This window comes from Cryptomeria japonica, chromosome 4 (assembly GCF_030272615.1).
Source record: "Cryptomeria japonica chromosome 4, Sugi_1.0, whole genome shotgun sequence".
In the NCBI taxonomy this organism is placed as follows: Eukaryota; Viridiplantae; Streptophyta; class Pinopsida; order Cupressales; family Cupressaceae; genus Cryptomeria; species Cryptomeria japonica.
This window is the reverse complement of record NC_081408.1, coordinates 50172519-50196910: the sequence shown is the minus strand read 5'-3', so window position 1 is coordinate 50196910 and position 24392 is coordinate 50172519. Positions and strand designations below refer to the sequence as shown.

Genomic DNA, 24392 nt, shown 5'->3' with positions numbered 1-24392 from the left:
CAGCGAATTTTGTAAGTAGCTTGAGCGAATTTCTTCAACAGTCAGTGAATTCAACCATTAGCAAAGGCGAATTTACCAAGGAAGCAATAACAACAAGGTTGAAGTCTAGCAGATTGGAAGGCGAAATTCATCATTTAAGCAGCAAGAGGTTAAAGGGACAGCGAATTCTTGAGCATTAGTGGTCACCATTAATCAGATTTCTTTAGGATAAAGTCCTAAAATCAGGAGGTAAGTTCATCATTTAGATGGATATAAGGTCAGGAGCAGGTCTGATTTAGATTGGTAATGATTTTGTTAAAGTCAATTAGACACTCTTAATGCATATAGTAATTCATTTCATATTTTAGATGCAAGGTTCAGTTCATAAGTTTCAATGCATTGATAATTTACCACGAGTCTAACTTAAGCATCTCTCATAGGTAAATCATGGCAGCGCCTAAGACAAGCGGGTTGTCCTCAAGGCAGGCTCTCATCAAAGAAGACCAGAAGACTGATGAATTAGAGACCAAGATTACATCCCGATAGAGCAACATTGGAGATATGAACCTTGGCAACTTCAACATGAAGAAGTTTCGTGAGGCACCATACATTGGCAAACCATCACCTATAGCCAAGAAGATAATAGAGAGCGGCATCATCATGGCAGTTAGCTTTCCTCCTGCAGTTAGATGTCATGAATTGATGATCGAATGCGCCAAGCATTATGATTCGCACTCAAGGACGATTGTAGCCGAGGATGGAACTGTTCTTGCCTACCTATCAGAAAGAACCAAAGTGAAGCCTTCCATCTACCAGAACAGAGAGATATGATCTGTAGAAGCCTAAAAGGAGCTAAATCGATTTATGAAGATGATCCCGATGCATGCCTATCAATCATCAATAGGGATTGGTTGCAAAAGAGTAGACCCCGTCTTAACAAGATACCTAATGGGCCACACCGAATTGACTTTCAAGAAGAGTTTAGGTGCCCCTCAAGCCTTTTGTTTTGACAAGTGGATGTTTTTTCATCCAAATAATTATTCAAGGGAAAGGGATGATTAATTGGGCAAGAATCATTAGTAATTGCCTAGATGTACAATTGAGAAGGTTGATTCCTACCAAGTCATTCCATATGAGCTCATATGTCATATATTCTCTAGCAAGGAGCTATGAATATGTGGGGCTACCAAATAGAGGCCGAGTTGGAAAAGGGCCCAGAGAGATAAGAGTTTGTGATTCTTATGAAATATTGCACCACCCACCTAAGCAACACTATAGATTGGTCAATGATACTTTCACGATGCACATCACCAGGACTCTACAAGGTGGGATCCATCAAAGGCTGTCTCCGGAAGCACAAGAACTAATCAAACAATATGGGGCATGGTTTATCCAATTTACCAAATTCACATATATAAGGATCCAAGGATGTCCTTCTCCTCCTTATATGTTGCCACGTTACCCTACAGACGGGATAGTACTTCTAGAAGTGGCAAGGCAATTATTAGCCTGTACCAGATCCTTGAGGTACAAACATGGAGCTGTCATCACTAATTCCATCTCACTTGGGAATTCAATCAAAGTTTGCCCTTCCCTTCAAATAGCTGAAAGTGCCAAGCCAGAGTTATCTATTTGTTTACACCATTTGCTTCTAGAGATAACTTTGATCCATATGGTAATGTAGAAGAAATGGCTGGAAGGAAGTATAGGCATGTGTTTCAAGTAGAAGATTTTTGGATGAATGCACAAGATGACCTCGAAATAAAGAAGAAGATGCACTCCCGGTTGCCTCTTGATCTCATCAGGAAATGCAAGATCTATAGAGTGGCTGATCAAGCACATGACAGTGGCCGATATATCCAATCTACCTATGAGAAGGAAGATAAAGAAATAAAGATTGATTGGAATGAAAAGGAAGTCACAGATTTGAGAGAATTGATGAATCAAGTTTTAACTTGCACAAGAAGATGGGTAGATATTCAACATCAGAAGTTGAAGGAGCAAGATGTGACAATGACATTCAATTTGGAGACAACGACAGAAGAAGAAGAAAAGGCAAGTGTCAGCGAGAACACCTCTCATTCCAAAGGTTCGAAGAGAAAGAATGAACAAGGAAAGAAGGAGACTTCCAAGAAGAAGCAAAAGACAAATTCTAATCAACCTCCTAGTGCCTCTTCTAGACATGAGAAGGAAAATCAAGGCAAAGATCAAAGGGTAGATGAAGGCATGGTCCACGAAGTAGATGAATCAATGGAGTCAACAATACAAAATGACAAGAATGATAGGCAAGATAAGGAAAGATACCTCAAGGATCATCAAATCTAGCCCCTCATATCCAGATTTGTGATAATGAAGAACAAGGAGATAATAATGAAGCAACTTCCCCTCCCAGGAATGAACTATTGCTCGAAGAAGTGCAAGTAAGAGAAAGAAGATCTTCTATTCCCAAATGGCTCAAAGAGAGGCTTACCAAAGAAGTGATAGAGGAAGAAGAAGAACAAGCATTTGATTTAGAAAGCCTTCTAAACGGACCTCAAGAAGTCATTGAGAGAAGGAAAGGTCCAAAGATGTCTAAAATAATAAGAGATGATGCAAGCTCTAGAAAGATACAGATTGCCACCCCAGCAGTAGATAAATATGAAGATGAGATTATGGCAAAAGAATATGATTTGGAGACATTTGACTTAGGTCCACTCACTTCTGAGCAAGCCATGGAAGAAGCAACCGACTCAGTCAAGGCGGTTAATGAGAAGCTAAAGGCCGAAATAGAGAAGAACAAAAGGTTAGAAAAGGAGGTCAATGCATGGAGGAACTATGTTCAACAATTTCAGCAACCATTGACACATCGAAGTCCAGCAGCCACACCACCTCCCTTGCTTCCCGCAGAGTTAGTTGATCACATGGAGAAAATGAAGAACTCAGCACAACTTCTAGAGGCTTGGATGAACAAATCCTTCACAATGGCTAATGAATTTGTAAGAAGTATGATGAAAATACTTGGTAGAGCCATTTGAGTTCTTGAAATAGTTCATAGCATCATGGTGACAGTTGATGCCTTCACTCATGCTAAGGACATTACCATTCCAGTATTGCAAGCAATAAGGAAAGCACCTAGACAAATACTGACACAAGAAGGGGTAATTAGAAAAGAATCAACTCCTAATCTGTTACAGTGGTCGACCTTGCTTCAAATGAAGAAACTCCTTTTTGAAGATGTGAGTAATAGATGTAATCAAGTCGAAGACATCGTTCATCCTATTCATGACAAGATAATTGAGGTGATATGCATCATTCTTGACAAAAGGGCGGAAATTGAAACAGATGTGGACGTTCATGAGATAGAAGGCAGGATAAAAGTTATCTTTCAGGGAGAAGGTGGACCAATCACAGAAAAATAGTTAGATCTTATGCATGCCACCATGTTCCTCATTAATAGAAAAAAAGAAATTGAGTATGGATGGGAGGTCATACTTCTTGCAGCCTTCGATGAAGTAATTCACGTGGATGAACATATGAAGAATCTACCTGAGATTCCAATTTCTAAAGTTGAAAGCATGATGTCTAGATTCATTGAATATACCAGAAAGGAGAAGGAAAAAGGGAACAAAATTCTAGAAGAAAGTTTGTTATGAGTCCACTTGGCATTTCATTTTCCTATTGGAGGATGCTTCCTCGAATTTCGTGTCAGCACATGTTGTCTTCTTATTGGTTGATTCATGATGATGATTATCTTGATAGGGTTTTCATCTGTATTAAACCTTAATTAGGGTTTAGGTGGCAAGATCTTGGTCCTTGATCTTCATTCAATCTCGGCCCTTCATTGTCTTTGGGAGTCCTATATAAGCTCCATTCATTTCATTTGTAATGGTTAACAATAAGAGAATAGCGGTGATAGCAATAGCAATAGAGTAGAAGAGAGAGTAATAGTACTAGAATATTGGCAAGAGAAAGACTCAAAGAATTGTTGTCGATTAGCTTTTGGATCAATGAAACATTGAAGTTATGGTGCTTTTGCTCAATCCTTGAAGCTTATTGCATGGTTCTTTTGTCATCTCAAGTCAATCTTTTATGTTAGTTTTAGTCTTTAGATTACATGATGGAATGTTGCATTTGATATGTTGTGAAGCTCGTTATCCATACCACTAGCTTTCTTGCTGATTGTAAGCGATCCTTGTGTGGTCAACTGGAACATTTAAAAGTGTTAAGTTCAATTATCATTGATATGGATTCAAATGATGGTGTCTATGGTTAGCATTGATTTGAAAATCTTCAAACACCCTTAGAAGATTGCACTAGTTCTAGTGGAGTTGTTTGTGTATGGCGAAGCTACAACTAGTTAAGTTTCACTAATGTCATTTCTTCATTCATTCATTTTAGAACAGCTTAGAATTCCTCTAAACCCTCATTCTTTTGCCATTTTTTGAGTAATCATTAGTAGTCTTAGGAGAAAATCCCATTGCATGCCATCTGCCAGTTACTTGATGAGATCTTTTTCGAACCATAAATGCCCCTAGATGAAACAGCAATCACAACGACCAATTAAGCTTATCCACACGTAGTGATCCTACATACATGAACCTTGGAGTCTTTTTGGATGATCCTTAAGCTAAATCTTCAGCATCCAAAAGATTTTGTTCAAGAGAGGATAAGATACCTTGGTATTTTATTCTGAGTTTGCATGTGCCTGAGCAACACATCAACACGACCTAGAGAGGAGGCCACCCTAGACATGTACATAAGCAAGGTGTTGCTTGCTCATTTGATTATTATTTTTATCCAAGTTTGCATTCTTCAAAGAAGAAGTTCACCCCTCCAGCAGCAGATCAGATTTCTTGAGAAGCATATTTATGTGCATTCTTGCACAAAGGAAAGGCATCATTATTCACTATATTCAACCTTGTGTTGGATCTGATTTGCAAAGCATATTTCTGCTCTTATTCATACTATATATAAGAGAGATATTTTGCTAGGTTTTTCTCCCTCGAGAAGGAGGGTTTTCCTAGAGTAAACACCGTCTTCATTGTCTTATGTGTTGTTGTATTTCTGTTTATTTCATTTCTAATCCTAAAACTAACATGGTATCAGAGAGGATTCAGAGATCCAATCAGATTTAATTAAGCAGATTCTCTATAAAGTTCATTTTGAAAGGCATTGAATCTTACATAGTCTACTAGCGTGGCACTCAAGAGGAGACGTTTGTATTGAAGGCAGATAAGTGGAAAAGATTGAGCATCTAGGGCTTAACATTCACATTTATTGCAAAGATCTTATCTTATTATACAGCACCGCGTAAGCCTGTAAGATCCATCGACAAAATACACAATCGACTCCCAGGGCTGCGGACACTATACATCATCAAGGATCGCGAAGAACACACATATCTGAGTATAGCGAATATCATTTGGAGTGACTCCCGATTTGCTCGTGGCTGCGTAGCCTCCGGCTCTCGCCTCTCACCAATCAGATCCTTTCTCCACCTACGAATACTGAGTATTGGTGGCACGATTTGGAACGGAATTAGGACCTCGGGAGAAAGCAAAAGTTGAACATCCTGGTGGGACTGTATCTAGTGAATAGAACTTCGGTGAAACCAAGTAGATTATTGTCCAAGGCGTCATTTGCAATATACGCATAAGTATTTCATTCGAAATGTTTGATCACTCCTTGGATTGTTTGAGGGTTATTCCTGGCGATACATAATATATTGGTGCTTCTATTCATATCTTATGATACAGAATTTTTGTTGTTGGTACATTCACCGTCTCAACGGAAGTTTGATGTTCCTATTCTGGGTGCATATGGAGCATATCTGAATCTTTGGGTGCAAAGAGCAAGAAATAAAAATTGGTGGATTGAGAGGAAGATTAGACAATAAAGAGATAAGTATTTTATACCCTTGAATAATGTTCATGAATCTTTTATGTAGTTATTTGGAATAGTGAATCATGTATGCTTCTAGCATTGGTATTTCTCTTCGGGATAGGTTGATTCTATGATCTATTAGTAATCTCTCTAAAGATGCTTCCAGGACGGATTGAGGAGCATAAGAATGATGAGAGATTGCATTCAAGGGAGGAAGAGCTCGATGCATCTTGTGAGGAAGTCACGCAGGTTGAAGAATGGAAACACAGCTTGCTACCATGGGGCTGAGTTAGTGGCACATAACTGGAGGCATCTCTCAACGAGGAAGAACCCATTTAGATTGTCATTGTGATCAGTTTCTTCAAAGAGGAGGAATTAACATTCAGAGGGAGTCTGACAAACCAACAGAGGCAACCTTGGACAAGGTGATCAAGAGGTTGATGCAAGTACTTGGAACTTTAGAGGGAGTCACATCATCATGAAGATTCCTTGTAGTGTATATTTCTCCGTATTTCTCTAAGATGGAGAAATATGAGGTGAAAGCCCTTGTAGTGTATATTTCTCTGAGACGGAGAAATATGAGGTGAAAGCCCTTGCAGTGTATATTTCTCTAAGAGGTGCAAGCCCTTGTTCATCTCTAAGACTGAGATGAGACATCATGTTGAGAGACTCCATGACGACATCACGTTGAAAGACTCAGTGATGGACACTTGTGCACATGTTTTCTTTCCACACATGGGAGTAGCCATGGTGGATGTCATGTTGAGAGACTCCATGACGTCACGTTGAGAGATTCCGTGATGAACCTTTGAACTTTCCACAAATGGATGTAGCCATTGTGGGCATCATGTTGAGAGACTCCATGACGCACATATCTGGAAAACTACCTCCCTAGCTAAGAGGGAGTGTTAGTGTTTGGTAGCTTCGGGAGATCTTTTTCTCTCTAATATAATTAAATGATGAATTATCAAGGCAGGTTGGCCGCCTTCATTTTTTTTTATGTTTCATAATATTACTTTCTTCTAGGGCCGACCTAGAGAGGAGGCCACCCTAGACATGTATATAAGCAAGGTGTTGCTTGCTCATTTGATTATTATTTTTATTCAAGTTCACATTCTTCAGAGAAGAAGTTCGCCCCTCTAGCAGCAGATCGCCATTCTTATAGCAGCAGATCAGATTTCTTGAGAAGCATATTTAAGTGTATTGTTGCACCAAGGAAAGGCATCATCATTCACTGTATTCAAACTTGTGTTGGGTCTGATTCACAAAGCAGATTTCTGCTCTTATTCATACTATATATAAGAGATATATTTTGCAGGGTTTTTCTCCCTCGATAAGGAGGGTTTTCCCAGGGTAAACATTGTGTTCATTGTCTTATGTGTTGTCGTATTTCTGCTTATTTCATTTCTGATCCTAAAACTAACAATAGGAAGATGCCAAAATAAGATGAATAGGCTAAGCTAGTTGGATTTCCACGATATACAAGAAATGTAAAACATAAATTATCCTGGTTATAACCTGCAACCTGTTAATCAATAATTTGTGTTTATAGCCATACAACCTGTTGATTGATAATTTATAATTATAACCCTCTAACTTGTGAATTGATTATCCGTGACTTTATCTCTACAAGCTGTTAATCCGCTATGCACACTCTAGCAGTTGCAAATTCAGGCCAACATTTGTTGCCCTTCAACCTTCAACCAGTAAACTCACTATAGAATCTAAAAGAATTTCTAAGAAGCTGGGTTTTCATGTAGACAGGCAGGTAACCAGGGTCAGCTCAAAGTTCAGCAGATGGCTTGACACTTGCCTTCAGAATAGAGAATCCTTAGGTTTTCTACAAAGATCATACAATTCAAAGTGCTTTTTGGTCGTCTTCTACTATTCTCAACAATGCAGCTTATTACAGTCCTACAACTATCTATTTTATGTTGGTTGATTACAAACCAATAATTGTGCTAGATATGTGCTGCTACTATTTTGTTTTCTTCAACTTTCAAATTTGTCTAGCCCCTTCTAATTTAATTGTAAAGTTGATTGCTCTATGCTGTTATTTTAGTAAACAATGTTGTCAGATTTTCAATTTGATTAAGAAGCCTGCTTGAGCATGCAATTCTGTACATAAAACTTATTATTACCTTTCTTAAATGTCATTCATTTGTCATACCAACTAAAGTGGGTTTTAATGCAATATACAAATAGTAATACACCATGCAACAGCTGGTTAGTTTGGCAGATATACCAGACAGACAAACTTTGTTTTCAATTCAAATATAAAAGTATGCGTATGATAACCTCAAGTACAGAAAATTATGCACTAAGAGCAGAAAGCTAACTGCTTGCTTATTGAAACCTGTCATATAAAGCTATGGCATTACAAGACATGTCCATGAGTAGCAGAGCAATTTTAACAAGTTCGCAAACATAATTAATCACACGATAGCACAAACAGACACCCACGTGAACAACTAATTGTTAACCAGACTTTCCTACCCTACAATATAGTTAGAAACAATGAATAAGCGTGAGGCATCCTTGTTTTCTTTGAAAATGTTTTAACAATGGATCTCATGAATAATGTTCAATGCTTCCTTGCATGGGTAAGGAATAATTTTAAGTTGTTGAAACTAATACAAAAACCAATCAATCATATCTTATGCATTCTTGGTGTTTGTATTACTAATCATATATAACTTATAAGTGTATGCCAACGGCACTTTAAAAGAGTATATTTTGCAGCTTCAAAAGGACATGATGGACAACCAGCATAAAAATTACAGTTTCCATCAATTCCATGTGTATTATAAGTATAACCAAAAAGACAAGAATCTTGAATGACATGAATATGCTAAATTTGGCAATTAATGAAAAGAGGTATTCCAAAAGTTAGACCTAATAACTATGACTAGACAAATTTATTCAATATAGAAGGATAAAGCATATACTAAGTAGAAAATATTTTACAAAACAAAGTTTTGATGAATTAATAAAACTATCCCAACCAATATGTATTATACTTATTGGCAATCCTGAAAACATTACAAGAAAAGAAATACTTCATCAAATTGTGGTATGATTGATGGAAAATTATGTGTGCTCAAAATAGGACTTTTATGCAAGCTAAAAAAACACAAGTTTGTCTAAGGAATCTTCCATTAGCCAACTACCTAAGGATTCCTTACTAAAGTGAACAATAAGCAAGATATAAGCTTCAGGAATAGGATTTGATTCATTGAACAACTAGCATTCAAGGAAAACAAAAGAACAATGAAAGATTACCATGTCTGCAAGCAAATGGTAATGATATATCTTGAGCCTCTGCAGTTTGCAGTATATACTGATCCTGCAAGTGAAATAAACATTATTTGCACTAGTCTAAATGATTGGTCAAAAGTTGTAAAGCTCCAGCCACTATCCCACAAGTCCCTTCGTGTGTACACAAAATAGGTAACAACGGGCAAAACCCAGAAAAAGGATCACCTAAATTCATTATCTGTCCCTATGTATTTTGAGCTAGCATGATATAAAAGGAAATAATTTAATGATTGAAAGATTATCTTTTCAGCATTCTTAGAGAGCCCTTACTATTAAAATCTAAAGATGACAATTGCTAATTAGCTCAACTGGATGTATCTTTAGGATAGGAAAACACAAGCCTGGTAAATTAGATATAAATGCTATAACCTAATGATACAAGATAAACAAAAAGATATGTGGCTCCCCAGTCTCCAGTACAAAGATTACAGGGAACAGTGGTCAAGTATTACAGGCGTTGAAAGACCACCATTTTTCAAGGGAAAGTGCAAGGGGATGTTTCAAGTGCTAACATAATGTGGCCTCCACAAAATACATAAATAAATATATAAAATATTTAGTACATATTGTAACTAATTATGATGAAATCAAGATTCTTTCCACCAATTTGTAATCCAAAATTCCATGCATTAAGGACATGGTGTTGATACTTAACTTGTGGCATCTCTGATGTTGCCACCAGGATTAAAATCCCTACCAGGCCATTGAACTCACAGGCTTTGTGCCCATGCTGAGCTCATGGGTATAGACCTTTTGTGTTAAGGTTGGGGATGAGGTCCCCCATTTGTAGCCTTATGAGGTACACAGTCTCTACTGGTTCAGGCAAGCTTAAAAATTGCTGAGGCACCAAGCAAAATAAAATAATGATGACATCAAGATTAAGTAAATCAAAATGCATCAATCAATGATGCTATGAATAAATGGTGAAGAAGTTAGCTTGTTGGTTAATAAACAAGTGTACCTGTCTTCAAGTCCAAAAAAAAGTGTACATCAGTCATGTTGGCTATGTTGGTAAGATGTGTTGAATTGTACGTGTTGTGGACCCCATTAAAAATCCCTCACTAATTAATCCAAATAATAATGCAACTCAAGATAGAATATAAGAACTGAAAAAAGCATGAAACAATTGATGAGTCAAACTTCATTAGCCCATGCTCTCTTTCATGCAATGCAACAATGGCTGTGTCTCAATAATGTTGGTTGCGTCATCACTGTCAGCAAATGCAAGCTCATCACAAACATTCAGGAACATACCCATCCATAATTGTTATAATTCCTGTACTGCATCATCTATCTATGTTTCCTCCTCAAGACCAATATCTCAAGAAGTTGTCAGTCCCCTCAAGTACTCGCATGTTTTTTGATGATGAAGACATTAAACATAGTAGTTTAGAAAGTATAATATAAATAAAGCATTATAAAGTCATTTTTATTATGTTGGGGAAAAATAGATTATTGAGTTGATTTAATTTTTCATACAGCACAGTGGTTCCTAGAAAGTGGCTGTTCCCAATCATCACAGCTAGTCGCAAAGAAAAGGATATATGTGAATCAGGGGTGCTACAACAAATACTAAGCATCAGTCACATCATCATTGTCAGCAAACTCTGGATCATCCCTATAGCTCAGTGCCATACCCAGACATTGTTATCATATTTCTGTACTCCATTGTCTATTTATGCTTCCTCCTCAAGACCAATATCTCATCATGTATTTTGTTTCCTCAAATACTCTGACGTCTTTCAATGATGAAGAGGTAAATACTGTAGTCTGCAAGTAGACTCTCCATAGGGGTTTTAAAGAGTAAATGATATACATTAGGAAGTAAGAGATGAATTAAGTATATAATAAAATCATTTTTGGTATGTAACCGTGTTGAGGAATGATATGCTATTAATTTTCATAAAGCACAATGATTCCTCAAAAATGGTTGTTACCAATCATCACATTTAATCACAAAGAAAAGGATCTCTGTGAATTGAGGAGAGAGTTATTGGTATGTACTATGGATTTCAATCAATTTCTGTCATAATTCAGGCAGCAATGTTATATCCTTGATTTGTTATACTTTCATTGTGACAATTAAAAAACATATTCATTTCTCCATTTTGTCTTCTCTGTTTTATATGATGCTTCTACACCACCATATTTACTATTGAGTAGTTTTGTGTGTTCTATCATAGCTAAGTTTACCATCTACATTATGGCAGCATTGTAATAATTGAATCCATCTGGCATCTGTCTAAGCTCCCATGCCCTCTCAAGCCCATACAGATTCTCTGTTTGTGTAGTCCATCCATATAGTTCTCATCAATGAAATAGACTTAAAAAAATATCCAAAATAGAGAAAATTAAAAGTTCATAAGATGTTAGCTGACTACAATAGATTTTTCAAAGAGAACACAACTGATGAATCGCCACAGATGGAACTGATTATCCTGGCAGCAGGGGAGTCAGCAGGAGCACATAGAGGATAGAAGAACCTGTTGATGAGCAATGGATCAACAGTAAAGATGTGGGAAAGACAGAGCAGGCACCACATAGCAAAAGAGTTGGAAAATTGCATCCAGTTGTATGGGAGATTTCAGCAAGGAGAGGATTGGAGGTAGAAGCATGGGTTAAAAACACCCAGATCTACTAGAGGAGGTTTGGCATTGCCAAAAGATGAAGGTATGTAAAACTAATCTAACTGGTGAGGGGAATAATACTCTTGCAAAAGTACTGGAGCTGCCAATGATTTAGCAGAGTTGAAGCACAGAGACAAGTTTGAATTCATAGATGCTATGGCTAGTTATGACTGGAGAGGCAAGCTAAATATAAACTTGTCTCATGAGCATGAAGATGTTAAGAGTGGGAGAACCATAAAGTCCTAAGCACTCCTTTAGTTCAGTTATTATATGGCAGTATGGAATATTATATTTCAGCGGGATGGAATATTCCAAAATTTGCTCTTCCAGTTAATGAGTTTCCCAGTTAGTGAGTGTAATGTCCCCTTCTCATTGATGCTCTTTCAGTGGTCCATTAGCATATTCCTGAGACCCGTAGGCTAGGTGGAATGAGGAATGAGGGTCTAGCATTGATGAAACGAGGACTTACTATTTTTAGTAAGTCAGGGAATGACCATTCTGGTGTCACTGTCCTACTGAGCTCTCCATGTTTTGCCTCTGGACGCGATGATCATACTTTTCTGAGCATTAATTCTTGACTTACTATTTTTAGTAAGTGGCTGTGTGGCACAATTCTATTTTTGGCAGTGGACAAGGTTCTGATTCTGCAGCAGTTTTGTGGTCGTCCTGACTGAATTTCATCCTAACAGTGTTGATAATCAGTACGGGAGTAATATGCGAAATAATTGAATATTAATTCCTTATCCTAAGGTTTAATATTTAATTAATCTGATTATTGACGACTGATTTATTAAAATTGGGATTAATGCCTATTTTATCCTAATTGTTGGGCGAAACTCATGTGTACTATGGAATGGCGAAATATTTTAGAGGAATATTATGTTTTAGTGCATCTCCATTATTCCCCAAGTAATTAACGTGGGTCCCTTCCTTTTTGGCGTGGGGTTTGACTTGTGAAAAGTGGTGCTACACTTGGGTGAAATGAAATTCAAATGCAAGGCGTGGAATTTGGAGGAATGGCATTTGAATTTGAAGAGTGAAGTTATAAATAAGAGGCTTGGGCTCCCATTTGGACTATCTTTGAAAATTGCATCGTTATGCTGCCGGTTTGGCTACTGAAAATCCGAGCTTCGAAGTTGGCTTCCTAGCTGAGTCTCAGTTTCGTGCTTGCAATATAGTACCTAGCTGTGCCCTTGCGTTCCCATTGCAGATTGGTTATTGAGTTGCAGATTATGGAGTGATTGATGTTGGATTTGATTGTTTCTGGTTGCTGGTCGCGAGACTGCTGAAAGTGAAATTTGCTCATACCTCTCAACCAGGCGACTCCATTCAGGCGACTCCATTCATCTGGGTACCAGCTCATTCTTCCTTCCATGCCATGGCGATACAATGTGTGAGTTTCTAGCTATTTTGATTGAGCATTGTTTTTAATAGACAAAATCGAACTTCCAGGGTATGGCGTTGGTTTTTGCAATTGCCTTGGTATGCGTGCCAAATGAATATTGGGTTGTTTGAGTGGTAATTTGGTTGGGATGTTATTGTTAGAGTTATATTGGGAGATTGGGATTGATTTCATGTGATTCGGGTAGAAAATGAATGAGTTATGAGTGTTTTGATGTTTCCATAGGCTGTTGAAACTGTACTTTCAGCCTGCAGATCAGTGTAACAGAAAATTACAGTCTTGTTGTAGAAATCTGCAATTAATCTTCTCATCTCATCTCTTTATTGTAAGGTTGTTTCAGTAGTACTGATCATCCCTTCTTTCTGCTTTCATTTGTAATCCCCACTGCATAAGTGGAAGAGGCTGGCTTGCCGCCTTCTAAGTTTTGTAGTCCAGTTTTTTGTAATCAGTCCTCCCGCTGAATAAGTGGTCGAGTGATAAGTTCAATGCTATGGTCCTCCTGCTGAAATATGCGGTGGAGTGATTGTTTAATGTAATGTCCTCCCACTGAAATATGCGGTAGAGTGATTGTTTAATGTAATGTTCTCCCACTGAAATACGCGGTAGAGTGATTGTACTTCAATTCCTTGTGATTTTACCTTGGGCGGTTTCTATCCTGCTGGATAAGCAGAAGGGGCTGGCTTGCCGCCCATGCATTGTAATTTTCAGTTTGATTATTGCTGCTGACGATCCCCGGAACACCGTATGCTCTCACCCTCCCAGTCTGGGCTCTCGATGAACAAAAGGTGGAAGGGTTCCCTTTCAGTTGTTTTGGTTTATTCCTCTAACCTTAACGGGTTATTTGTTGTGGATGAATTGTTATTGGCCTAAAAACAAAAAAAAAATTAGTGGGACATTACTGTGAGGCCAAATGAATAAGTGTGGAGTTAGTTCAGTTCTCCCCCACTTCTAGTTTTCCTCTTGAGCAATTTAAAGCATCCATCATTTCAGTAAACCATCTCTATAAGTATAATGTGCACCCCTAATTTTTTTGTCTTGAAATTTGCTTGCAATTTGTATGATAACAATAAAATTGATAAATTGCTTTCAGATTTCATTCATTTGCTTTCCATGAACATTTACAATCACAATGCATAAAGTAATGATAAACAAATTCATTAAGCAATCAACAATAACATTGTTTATTCACTGTTCACATTACTTACTACATAAATGGAATAACTTTCAGATATGACAGACCTGTAACAAATAAGTCACTGCTGTTAGCGACCAGCTATGAACTGAAGCTCCCCTTTGATCAACCTTTGCAACAAAACTACGGGTCACTATGGTCTTAAAGTCCTCACAGCAAAACAACAAACTCTCTATATTATCTCAGACCTGGAGATGCATCATCCAAGGACTGTTTGTGCACCTTAAGACTGAAGTTAACAATAGATAGCTCTGTTCCAGCAACCAAACCACTCAGACTTGCTTAGGAAACTCAACTATTAAGCTGCTCATCATCAGACTTTACCCCAATCTGCCTAATAACCTGCCACAACTCTTCTCCACTGCCTAGTGTTGTGACGTATTCACACATCGCCCCATTGCAAATGGGGACCCCCATTTTATTGCTTTCTAGGATAATAGTAGAGGCTTTTGCTGTTAGCCTTTGTGTTGAAGAAGCCTAGTCGGTTAAGAGCTAATCAAGTCAAGTCTCTCTCTCTCTCGATTAAGTGAGGTCAGTCAGTTTTCAAGGCTTTCGAAATGAATAATTTACATCTTTTGCTTACAAAACTAGGGATGTGTTGAGGTGTATTTTGTACACAACCAAACACAGAATAAAATACCTAAAGGTACCTTATCCTCTCTTGAGCAAAGTTTCCCAACTGCTGAAGATCTCGCCGAAGGATCAGTCGAGGCAACTCCAAGGTTCTTGTATGTAGGTTCTCTACTCATGGATAAGCTCTCTGTGGTATGATGTGATTTTGCTGGAATCACAAGGGGACTTACACTTGATGACTGAACGTCTGATTTACTTTGAATATTGCTGGAACACAGGATTTCACTAGTCTAGATTTTGAGAAAAAAAGGAAAAGGATGAGGGCGAGGAAAGGATCTAATTCTGACCCTAAGAATGTAGGAGCAATGAATAACCTTTGATGAAATTCTAACTAAGTCTTGTTTTGACATCCCAAGACCATCTCCACAAGGTTAGTGCGATCTTCGGAGGAAAACTTTATGATATTTAGATCATTGCTACAGGCATAGACACCATCAGGCTGATGCATATCAGTGAAGAAGCGACAATTGAAGTTAAGCTTAAACTGAATGATTCCAGTTGACTACACAAGGCAAGTCTGCAATCAACAAATTGCTAGTAATATGGATATATGAATTTCACCATCAATCAAACACATTTCTTCCACTCATCTAATAACATGAAATCAAATATGAGAAGTATAGAGACCATGCAAATTGTTGAATCGACCCATAGATTTCACCATTTCTTCAATGAATTTTTACAAGTTTTTTACAACAACATCTTGGCAACAATCTTTGCCTTCTCTTTCTATTCTACTTTAATTGCTATTATATCAACTGACTATTCACTATTTCTAACTATTCACCTTCTAACTACTGACTAACTATCAACCTTTACAAATGAGGAGCCAAGGCTTATATAGCGCCCTCAATACAATTCAATGGCTTAGATCAATTTGAGATCAATGGTCGAGATTTAACAATAAAAACCCTAATTAGGGTTTGTTACAACAAACTCAATTCTGACCAATGAAATGATTGCATTATTTGGACACATGTCTTCTCTGGAATATTCAACCAATGGATAACCGGGGTAGGTACATCGAAGTTTGTGCCATCCCCAATGAGTCAGGTACATTGAATCTGGACACGCTGAGGTGGACCAATCCGACTGGAGGAGTGATGACTGGGATGCCACCTTGTCTGACACTTGTAACTTGGTAGATGCTCAATTTGATGATGCTAAGAAGCTAACTTTAATTAACTCTTTTGAAACTATTGGCTTCTTCAACAGACACTTGCTTTAACCTCCTTTGTCTTTGATGTGCAGGATGGATGGTGTACCTTTCCTTAGAATGTTGGACTGGAAGATGTTGTCCTTGATGATGCTGGACTGGAGAAGGTCGTCCTTGTTGATGCCGGATTGGAGGAGGTCGTCCTTGATCTGGCCTGGTCTAGAAAAGGTCGTCCTTGTCCTGGCCTGGTCTTCTTTCATCTACAAGACAAACCAAAAGATGATTAAGGACACATAATATATTTATTCTAACATAGCATTTTATACCTTAAATCATCAACAAGAAGACATCAAAATGAAGTTTGTTCAAGACTCTTTCCAGGGACAGGCCCTATAAGAATTTCGCCCTGGACCCTCTGGAAGGGTCAGGGGCGAAATTTGCATTCCTGGCCAACTTAGACCTCTCTTCAATATTATTTCACAACTAGTTCCTCGCCTGGCCCAAACAAGGTGAAAAAATAGGAGTTTCAAAAGATTTCGCCCTAGATTCTCTCACATTGAATTCATTTCCCAACTTGGCAACATTGGTTTGATCTTCACAAGGCCTAAAAAGTCAAATTCGCTCAAAAACCTAGCCAGGGACAGGACCTATCCAGAATTTTGCTCTGGACCCTCTGGAAGGGCGAGGGGCGAAATTCTCATTTTAGCTCAAAATTCACACTTTTGATGGTCAAACATCTTTCCATGGCATTCCAAATAGCTTCTCTCACCGTAGTCTAGGCCTGACTTAGCACAAAATTTGGAGAAAAGGATGGTTTTAGTGTTTTTCGCTCTAGACCCTTTGGAAGGGTCAGGAGCGAATTTCTTCCTCTAACCCAAAATCGTCATTTTGGAGACAAAAATCCATTCAAGGGCAATCTCAAGGGCTTCTATCATCTTCGTCTAGGCTTGGCTTGGCACAAATGTGAGAGAAATAGATGGATTTTAGAATTTCGCTCGAGACCCTCTGGAAGGGTCAGGAGCAAATTTCTTAATTTAGGCTTATTCTTCCATCATTTCAAGTTGAATTCACCTCAAAAGGCTAGAAAAAACTTCTCCTCTCACATTCAACCCAAGTTTGACTTGATTTTGCAAGGGAAAATAGGTGGTTGAAGAATTTTCACCCTGGACCCTTTGGAAGGGTCAGGAGTGATTTTCATCATTTGGCTCAATTCCTTCAATCTTGATAATCATTGGCAATTTGGAGTCATTCCTAAGGACCTCTCCCATCAAAACTCACCTTAGTCAGCACTAGGCTTGGCACAAAATTGGAAAAAAAAGGTGGTTTTGAGAAAATTCGCTCTGGACCCTTTGGAAGGGTCAGGAGCGAAAATCTCATTCTTGACTTGATCCTTCATCTTTTCAACTCCAATCTTCTCTAGAACGTACCAATTCATCTTCCAACATGCCCTAGAGACCAACACTTAGCCAAAATTAGGAAGGAAATGAGAGCTACAAAGATTTTTGCTCTAGACCCTTTGGAAGGGTCAAGAGCGAAATCATGTTTTGGGTTTGATCCTTGACTTTTCAAACTCTCATCCTCTTTGGGAGGCAAACATAGATCATTCCTCATGCATCTCCACCTTGGTCCTGACTCTTGCTAAGGGAAAAATGAGTGTTTTCAAGAATTTCGCTCTGGACCCTTTGGAAGGGTCAGGAGCGAAATTCACATTCTTGGCTAAAATCTTCACCTCATCCACCTTTACTCACCTCCTAAGGTTAGAACATGTCAAGACACCCCCAAACATGCCTAAGGAACTATGAAATTGGTCTTGACAAGTGATAAATTGAGGTGCACAAGGATTTTCGCTCTGGACCCTTTGGAAGGGTCAAGAGCGAAAATCATGTTCTAGGCCAAAATCCTTCACATCTCAGTGCCTTCATTCACTTCTCTTGGCAAGAGTACATCAATCTATCCCCAATATGTCCAAGAAACAAGGTTCGTAGTTCAAACAAGGAAGAAAAAAGGTGTTTAGAGAGAATTTCACTCTGGACCCTTTGGAAGGGTCAGGAGCAAAATTCACATTTAGGCTCAAATCTTGACTTCATTTCTCACATTTCTTCATCCAAACAAGCGTTTCGCCTTCACAAATGCCTGGGAATGAGCTAGTTCATGACTTTGAGCAATGTAGAATGTCTTGTGGAGATTTTCGCTCTGGACCCTTTGGAAGGGTCAGGAGCAAAATTTGACATTTTGGTCTCTCCGTCGGGATCATTTTATGGAATATAACATTTAAGTATAAGTTCTTATACTTTAAGTTATATTCCATATATACTTCTAGGATGTTTGAGAGTGGTTTCAGACCTCCAGGAGTTATAATGCAAAATCTAGTTTTTGGAGGATTCTTCAGTTTTCTAGACTTAGTCAAATTTCAGGATCAGGACATTCCAGACTTAGCCAAATTTCAAGGCATTTGAAGATCAGGATGACATTCCAGACTTCATCACTCACCAACTTGACCTAGCTCGGACCTTTAAGAATGATACTCACTCACCAAGCAAGACAGAATTAACAACAAGAGCAAAACCAGGCCCTAAGGAAAACTCTCAAAGAAACCCTAACCCGGAGCCCCGCGGACTCACCTGGCTCAAGTAGAGCCTACCATCCTATTGATCCCCTAGCGACACTCAAAATGCAAAGGCTAACAGACAAACCCTAAACACCTAGAAAGCAAACCCCAGAAAGCAAAAAGTAGGGTCCCCATTTGCAATGGGGCGATGTGTGAATACGTCACAACAGGATGAAATGCTAAATTTGGCTAAGGCATGAAAGTTTCCTTTGATTGCCTAGATCAGCTGCCATGGCATTGACAGTCACTTTGTTTACCCTTCTAAGGCATTGACTGTCACTTCCTTTGACCTCATAGAAGCCTCGATCAACATAGAAAACCTTTTGATCAAGGATGAGCATTTGATGTTTTTGCAGCAATCCAATCCTTGCAATGGAGCAATTTGAACCAATTTATGATGATCACTTTGTTTGATCAAAACCTTGGATGGCAAAGGGTGAGAGGAGGTGTCAATCTGAGCATGGTAGACAAGGAGGTTTGAAGAGGCAAGTTAGTTGGATGAAAATTAGACTAAGTGTAGGGCACTTCCTTTGCCCTCTCAAAAGTCCGGAAAACTTACTTTGCCCTCCCAAAAGTCCGAAAAACTTCCTTTGACCCCTCAAAACCCTGAAAAAATTCCTTTGCTTTCTGGGAATAACGAATTACTTCCTTTGCTAGTGCTGCCTTTGACCCTTCCAAGCTCCTATCTGGCCTAGAATGCATTTCTTTTGATCCCTTAGAGGACTGATCTGTACATAAGGAATTGTTTGAAGGTTGATTGATAGTGATGCTTTGATATTCTTGTATTAATAGGAAGAGCTTAGGCAAATGAAGCAAGTGCCTTTAACATTTCTTTTGCCTTGTCATGAACACCACCTTTCCTTTACTCATAAGCATAAGTGATCAGCAGACAGTTTGGGCTTGAAATCATTGATGAAGAAGATTTTGATAAGAGCAAACTGGAGATAGCAATTTAAGATGACTTCCATTGCCACCTAGAAAGTCCGATTTACTTCCATTGCCACCTAAAAAGTCCGATGTACTTCCTTTGCTCCTCAAAAAGTCCAAAATCCTTCCTATGGATCATGTTAAGCAACGATAGAGAATGGGTATCATTAGCACCAAGGGTATGATTTTATAAGTTTAAAGAAAATGTTTGATTGTGCAATCAAATTGGATTCCTAGAGGATGGAAAAAATTTTAAAGAACAAAACAAGTCGGCTGTCATGAGGATAATATGAAAACAGGCGATTCTTAAACATTCAACACCTATATAAAGAGAATGTTTCAAATTCATTTCAAACATCATCACTCAAAACAATCTCCAATTCTGATCTGCATAGCGAATTTCATCTAAGACAGTGATTTTGTAATCATTTTGATCAATGCGTTTGATCAAAATACACTTTCAAAGAAGGCGATTCTGATTAGAAGATTTTAAACTCATTTCCAGCCCACTTTTGAAAGCAATCTGGCCAGAATTTTGTGAGAATTTACCTAAAATCAGACTCAGAATCAGATGTTTCCAGACAGCAATATGCATTTCCAGATTTGAAAGGGGGTTTTCACATTCAATTGATGAGGCTTTGATGTGATAAGGGTGTGTTGGATTAAGTTCATTATATTATTTCATCAATATGATTCAATATGTTTTCTTTTTCAGTTTTGATTGTAAAATCACAGCAAGGAATGAAGATGCACATTCAAGATTACATCAAGATGAAAGGCAATACAAGGGGTTACTCCACAAGTTAACGGTCTCTAACATACGGAGCTTACAACACTAAGGTGTTCAAATGAAGAGCGAGGTAGCTCCAAGACATTCCAGACATTAGGGACAATGGGAAATTAATCACCCCAAGATAAGGAACACTTCAGCGAAGCAAAGGCAAATCATCTCAAGGCAAGACAAGCAAGCAAAGATAGAGGATTGACTTGACCATAACGATGCTTCCATCATCATCACCATATTGAGCAAGCTTGAGATGTTGAGTATCAAGAGATATTGCTCGAGGCATCAACACATGCTTGTGATGTTGAGCATCAAGTCTACCAAGCAAGTTGAGGTGGCATCCTTGTCATCACTAACCAATCAAAGGGTTCTACATCAGCATGTCCAGATGCAATGTACATAACTCATCCATGGAGACACAAACTTTTTGATACCTAACCTCATATTCTATTGGTTCACATTCAATATTGAACCTAAATGTAATTTTTGTTAAATTTAGATCAGACTGTTAAATATAGATAGCAATAACAGGAAAACCAATACAAGGAACACAAAAGACACCAGAATACCCTGGGAAAACCTCCCTCTTGGAGGTTAAAAACCCAGCAATTAATCTCAGATCTTATTATGCAATAATCAGTAAGTATCTTTACAAGTCTGCTTCAACACTTGAAGCAGTATATGCACAGTAGAGTGATGATTTTCAAACTAGGGCACAGCAGTACAATTGACTTATCTGCTATAAGCACCATTCACTGATAATGGAGAGGATTCGCTGCCTCTGCTATGCTTGAAGATGATCGCTGCTCCTAAAAGGTAGTTCGCTGTCCTTGGAAGTTGATTCGCTGTCCTTAGAAGTATTCGCTAACCTTGGGTGATAGTTTGCTGATCACTGCTGAAGGAGATCGCTGAATGAAGAATGTATTCGCTGATTGTGTGTTATGCATGATTGAGACTTGTAAATATATATGTGTCTTAGCCATCTTATTTGACTTAGGTCGGCTTACAAGAGGAGCAATAAATTACAATAAAATGCTTTAAGTTTGGCCCCCAATATAGGGTCAGCCCCATCAACACGTTTCAATACAATTTATATTTAATGCACATAAATTGTGACTAAGGCCGTGTTGACGTGTATTTTGTACACGATCATACACAGAATAAAATACCATTAGGCATCTTATCCTCTCTTGAGAAAATAGTCTCTAACTGCTGAAGATCTGCAAAAAGGATCAGTTAGGTGGACTCCAAGGTTCTTTTAGTGGGGTCTCCACGTGTGGACAAGCTTTTTTAGTGGTATGATGTGATTTGCTGTTTCCTTCAAGGCGTCTTACGGATTCAATAGCTCGAAGATTTCACTAATCTAAAAAGAACTTTCAAAAAAAATGGAAAAGATAGGGCTTAAGAGGTCTAATCTAGCCTAACCCTATGAACGACTTAGCATGAATGAGATTTGGCAAGACTCAACCAATTTCAATTTTGCCATGAGACAACAACTCAACTGAAATTAGTGCGATCTTCTAAGGTAATAATGATGTTCAATGCATCAAAGATCAAGGACACTACTACGAAGGTACATATCCTAGATACGAAAATGCTTGAAGGTTAAGGACTCAAGGTGTTTTCCAGTCGACCACGCAAGGCGTTCTTACAATCAGCAAGAAGCTAGTGGTTTGGATTGCGAATCCTACCAAATATCAAATCTCACACTTAGTCTTTCTAATTAACAAACTACTTTGATTGAGCGTGATTCAAGTACATCCAACAACCATGAAGATAACTCAAGGAACTTGCAACAAAACACCATAACTTCAATATTTTATTGATTTCCAAGTCATCATATACAACAATTGCTTGAACTTCTCTCTTCAAGACTCAATCTTGCTACAAAATAAAAATGGCTTACAATTCTAATCTCTCTATTTTGCTCTTAACTCTATTCTCTATTAACTGACCATTACAAATGAAATGAAAATGGGGGTATAAATAGCATCCCCAATTACAATGAAAGGTCCAGATCGAAAGCAAATCAACGGACAAGATCATGACACCTAAACCCTAATTAGGGTTTATTACAAATGACCTCCTTTTTACTGAACAATATTAAATACATAGCCAAATATTAAATTCGGCACAAAAATCTAGGAGGTATCAACCAATGAGAAATAAGATGTCATGTCATCTGTAACAACCTTTCATCTAGAATCTCATTCCCTTTCCAATTTTCCTTCTTAGCATATGCAATGAATTTTGTCACAATTCCTTCGATTTCTGTGATTGGAATCTCGGGAAGATTCTTGATACTCTCTTCTAAGTGGATAACTTGATCAAATGCATCTAGAAGAGCCGTGTCCCAAGTAGGTTCAAGTTCCTTTGTTCTATCAATCAGGAGCATGGTGGCATACATCTGATCATACTGCTCATCTGTAACATCTGCGTCCTTGCGAAAGATGATAGTGATTCTATCCTCAAACTCTTGTAAATCCACATCTGTCTCGACCTCGATCCTCCTGCCAAGAATGGTACGAAGTACCTCAAATACTCTGTCCTGGATCGGATTGATCACCTCCTCAACTTGACCACATCTAACGCTGATGTCCTCAAAGAGAACACTCTTTATATGGAGTAAGGTTGACCACTGAAACAAACTGTGAGAATCACCTTCTAAGATCCTCTCTTGTGCTAAAATTTTTCTAGATGTATGTCTTATAACTCTCAAGACAGGGATGACAACGTCCTTGGTATGGGCAAATGCAGCTACTGTTGCCATCAATCTGTGGATTATCTCAAGAACTTGGATAGCCTGATGGGTGATCTTCGACATCCTTGTAATAAACTCAATGGCCACCGTGTGAGATCTATCCATCCAATTACATGTACGCTGAACCATATTCCTGAATCTTTCTGCTTCGTTGATTGATTGAAGGGGCAATGCCTGCAATGGTGATCTAACTGGATCCTGACGTCCCAAAGGTTCATTGATGTGACTGAAATATGTTCTCCATGCACCGACCTCTCTCTCAAGCTTTCTATTCTTTTCTACTTCTTCCCTAAACTTATCCTTCAATGCCTCAAATGTGTCGGTGGCATCATCTAAAGTCTGCTCTGCTGTGGATGGTCCTAACTCAATAGTCTGTATATGATAGTCCTCTGCTAGGATCTCACCCTCATATTTGTCTGCTGCCGGTGTAGCTATCTGCAGTTTTCTAGATCCAGTCTCATCTCGAATCATCTTGGACATCTTTGTAGCCTTCTTCTTCTCCGTTGTCATATGTGAGCGTCCAACAAGGCTCTCTAGATCGATTGCACTGTCCTCGTCCTCAATTACGATCACCTTAGTCAATCTCTCCTTCAACCAGTCTGGGATATTTGACCTTGTCTCTTGAACTTGAATTTCTTTGTGTACTACTTCTTCTTGTCTGGGAGGAGATGTTACTTCATTATCATTATCTAAATCATAGTCTTGGAGAGATCCATCGGATGAAACATGCTGTGCCTGTTCTTCCTCCTGTCTATCATTCTGTACCATCGATTCCATGGATTCTTCCACTCGAACTGTTCTATCTTCTGGCCTGGAAGAAGTACCTGGTGTTTGATCTTTGTTAGCACCTTGCTTTTTCTTGGAAGGCTCTTTCTTTTCTGATCTTTCCTTTCTCTTTGAACCTCTCGGATGGAGATTGCCCTCACTGGCACATCGAAGGTTACCTTCACCTAAATTCCTAGGATTAGGATTGCCTTCACTAACACTGGCTCCACCTTCGGCTGGCTTTTCTTCCAAAGTAAAAGACATGGCTATGCCTTGTTCTCTCAACTTCTGATGTTGAACGTCTACCCATCTGCGAGTACAAGACAAGACTGGTGCCATCAAATCATCTAAATCCACGGCCTCGGGCTCATTCCAATT

The 24392-nt window shown here is 38.5% G+C and overlaps 1 protein-coding gene across 3 annotated transcripts in view; it reads right to left on the bottom strand.

Annotated features, from left to right (window-relative positions):
• Positions 1-24392, bottom strand: part of LOC131056800 (ferredoxin C 2, chloroplastic) — a 122249-nt gene that overhangs the window by 52434 nt on the left and 45423 nt on the right. For all 3 annotated transcript variants that reach the window (XM_057991072.1, XM_057991073.2, XM_057991074.1), the window contains exon 2: positions 9124-9187. In XM_057991072.1, coding sequence (XP_057847055.1) covers positions 9124-9187 — 64 coding nt within the window. The remainder of the gene's footprint in view (positions 1-9123; positions 9188-24392) is intronic.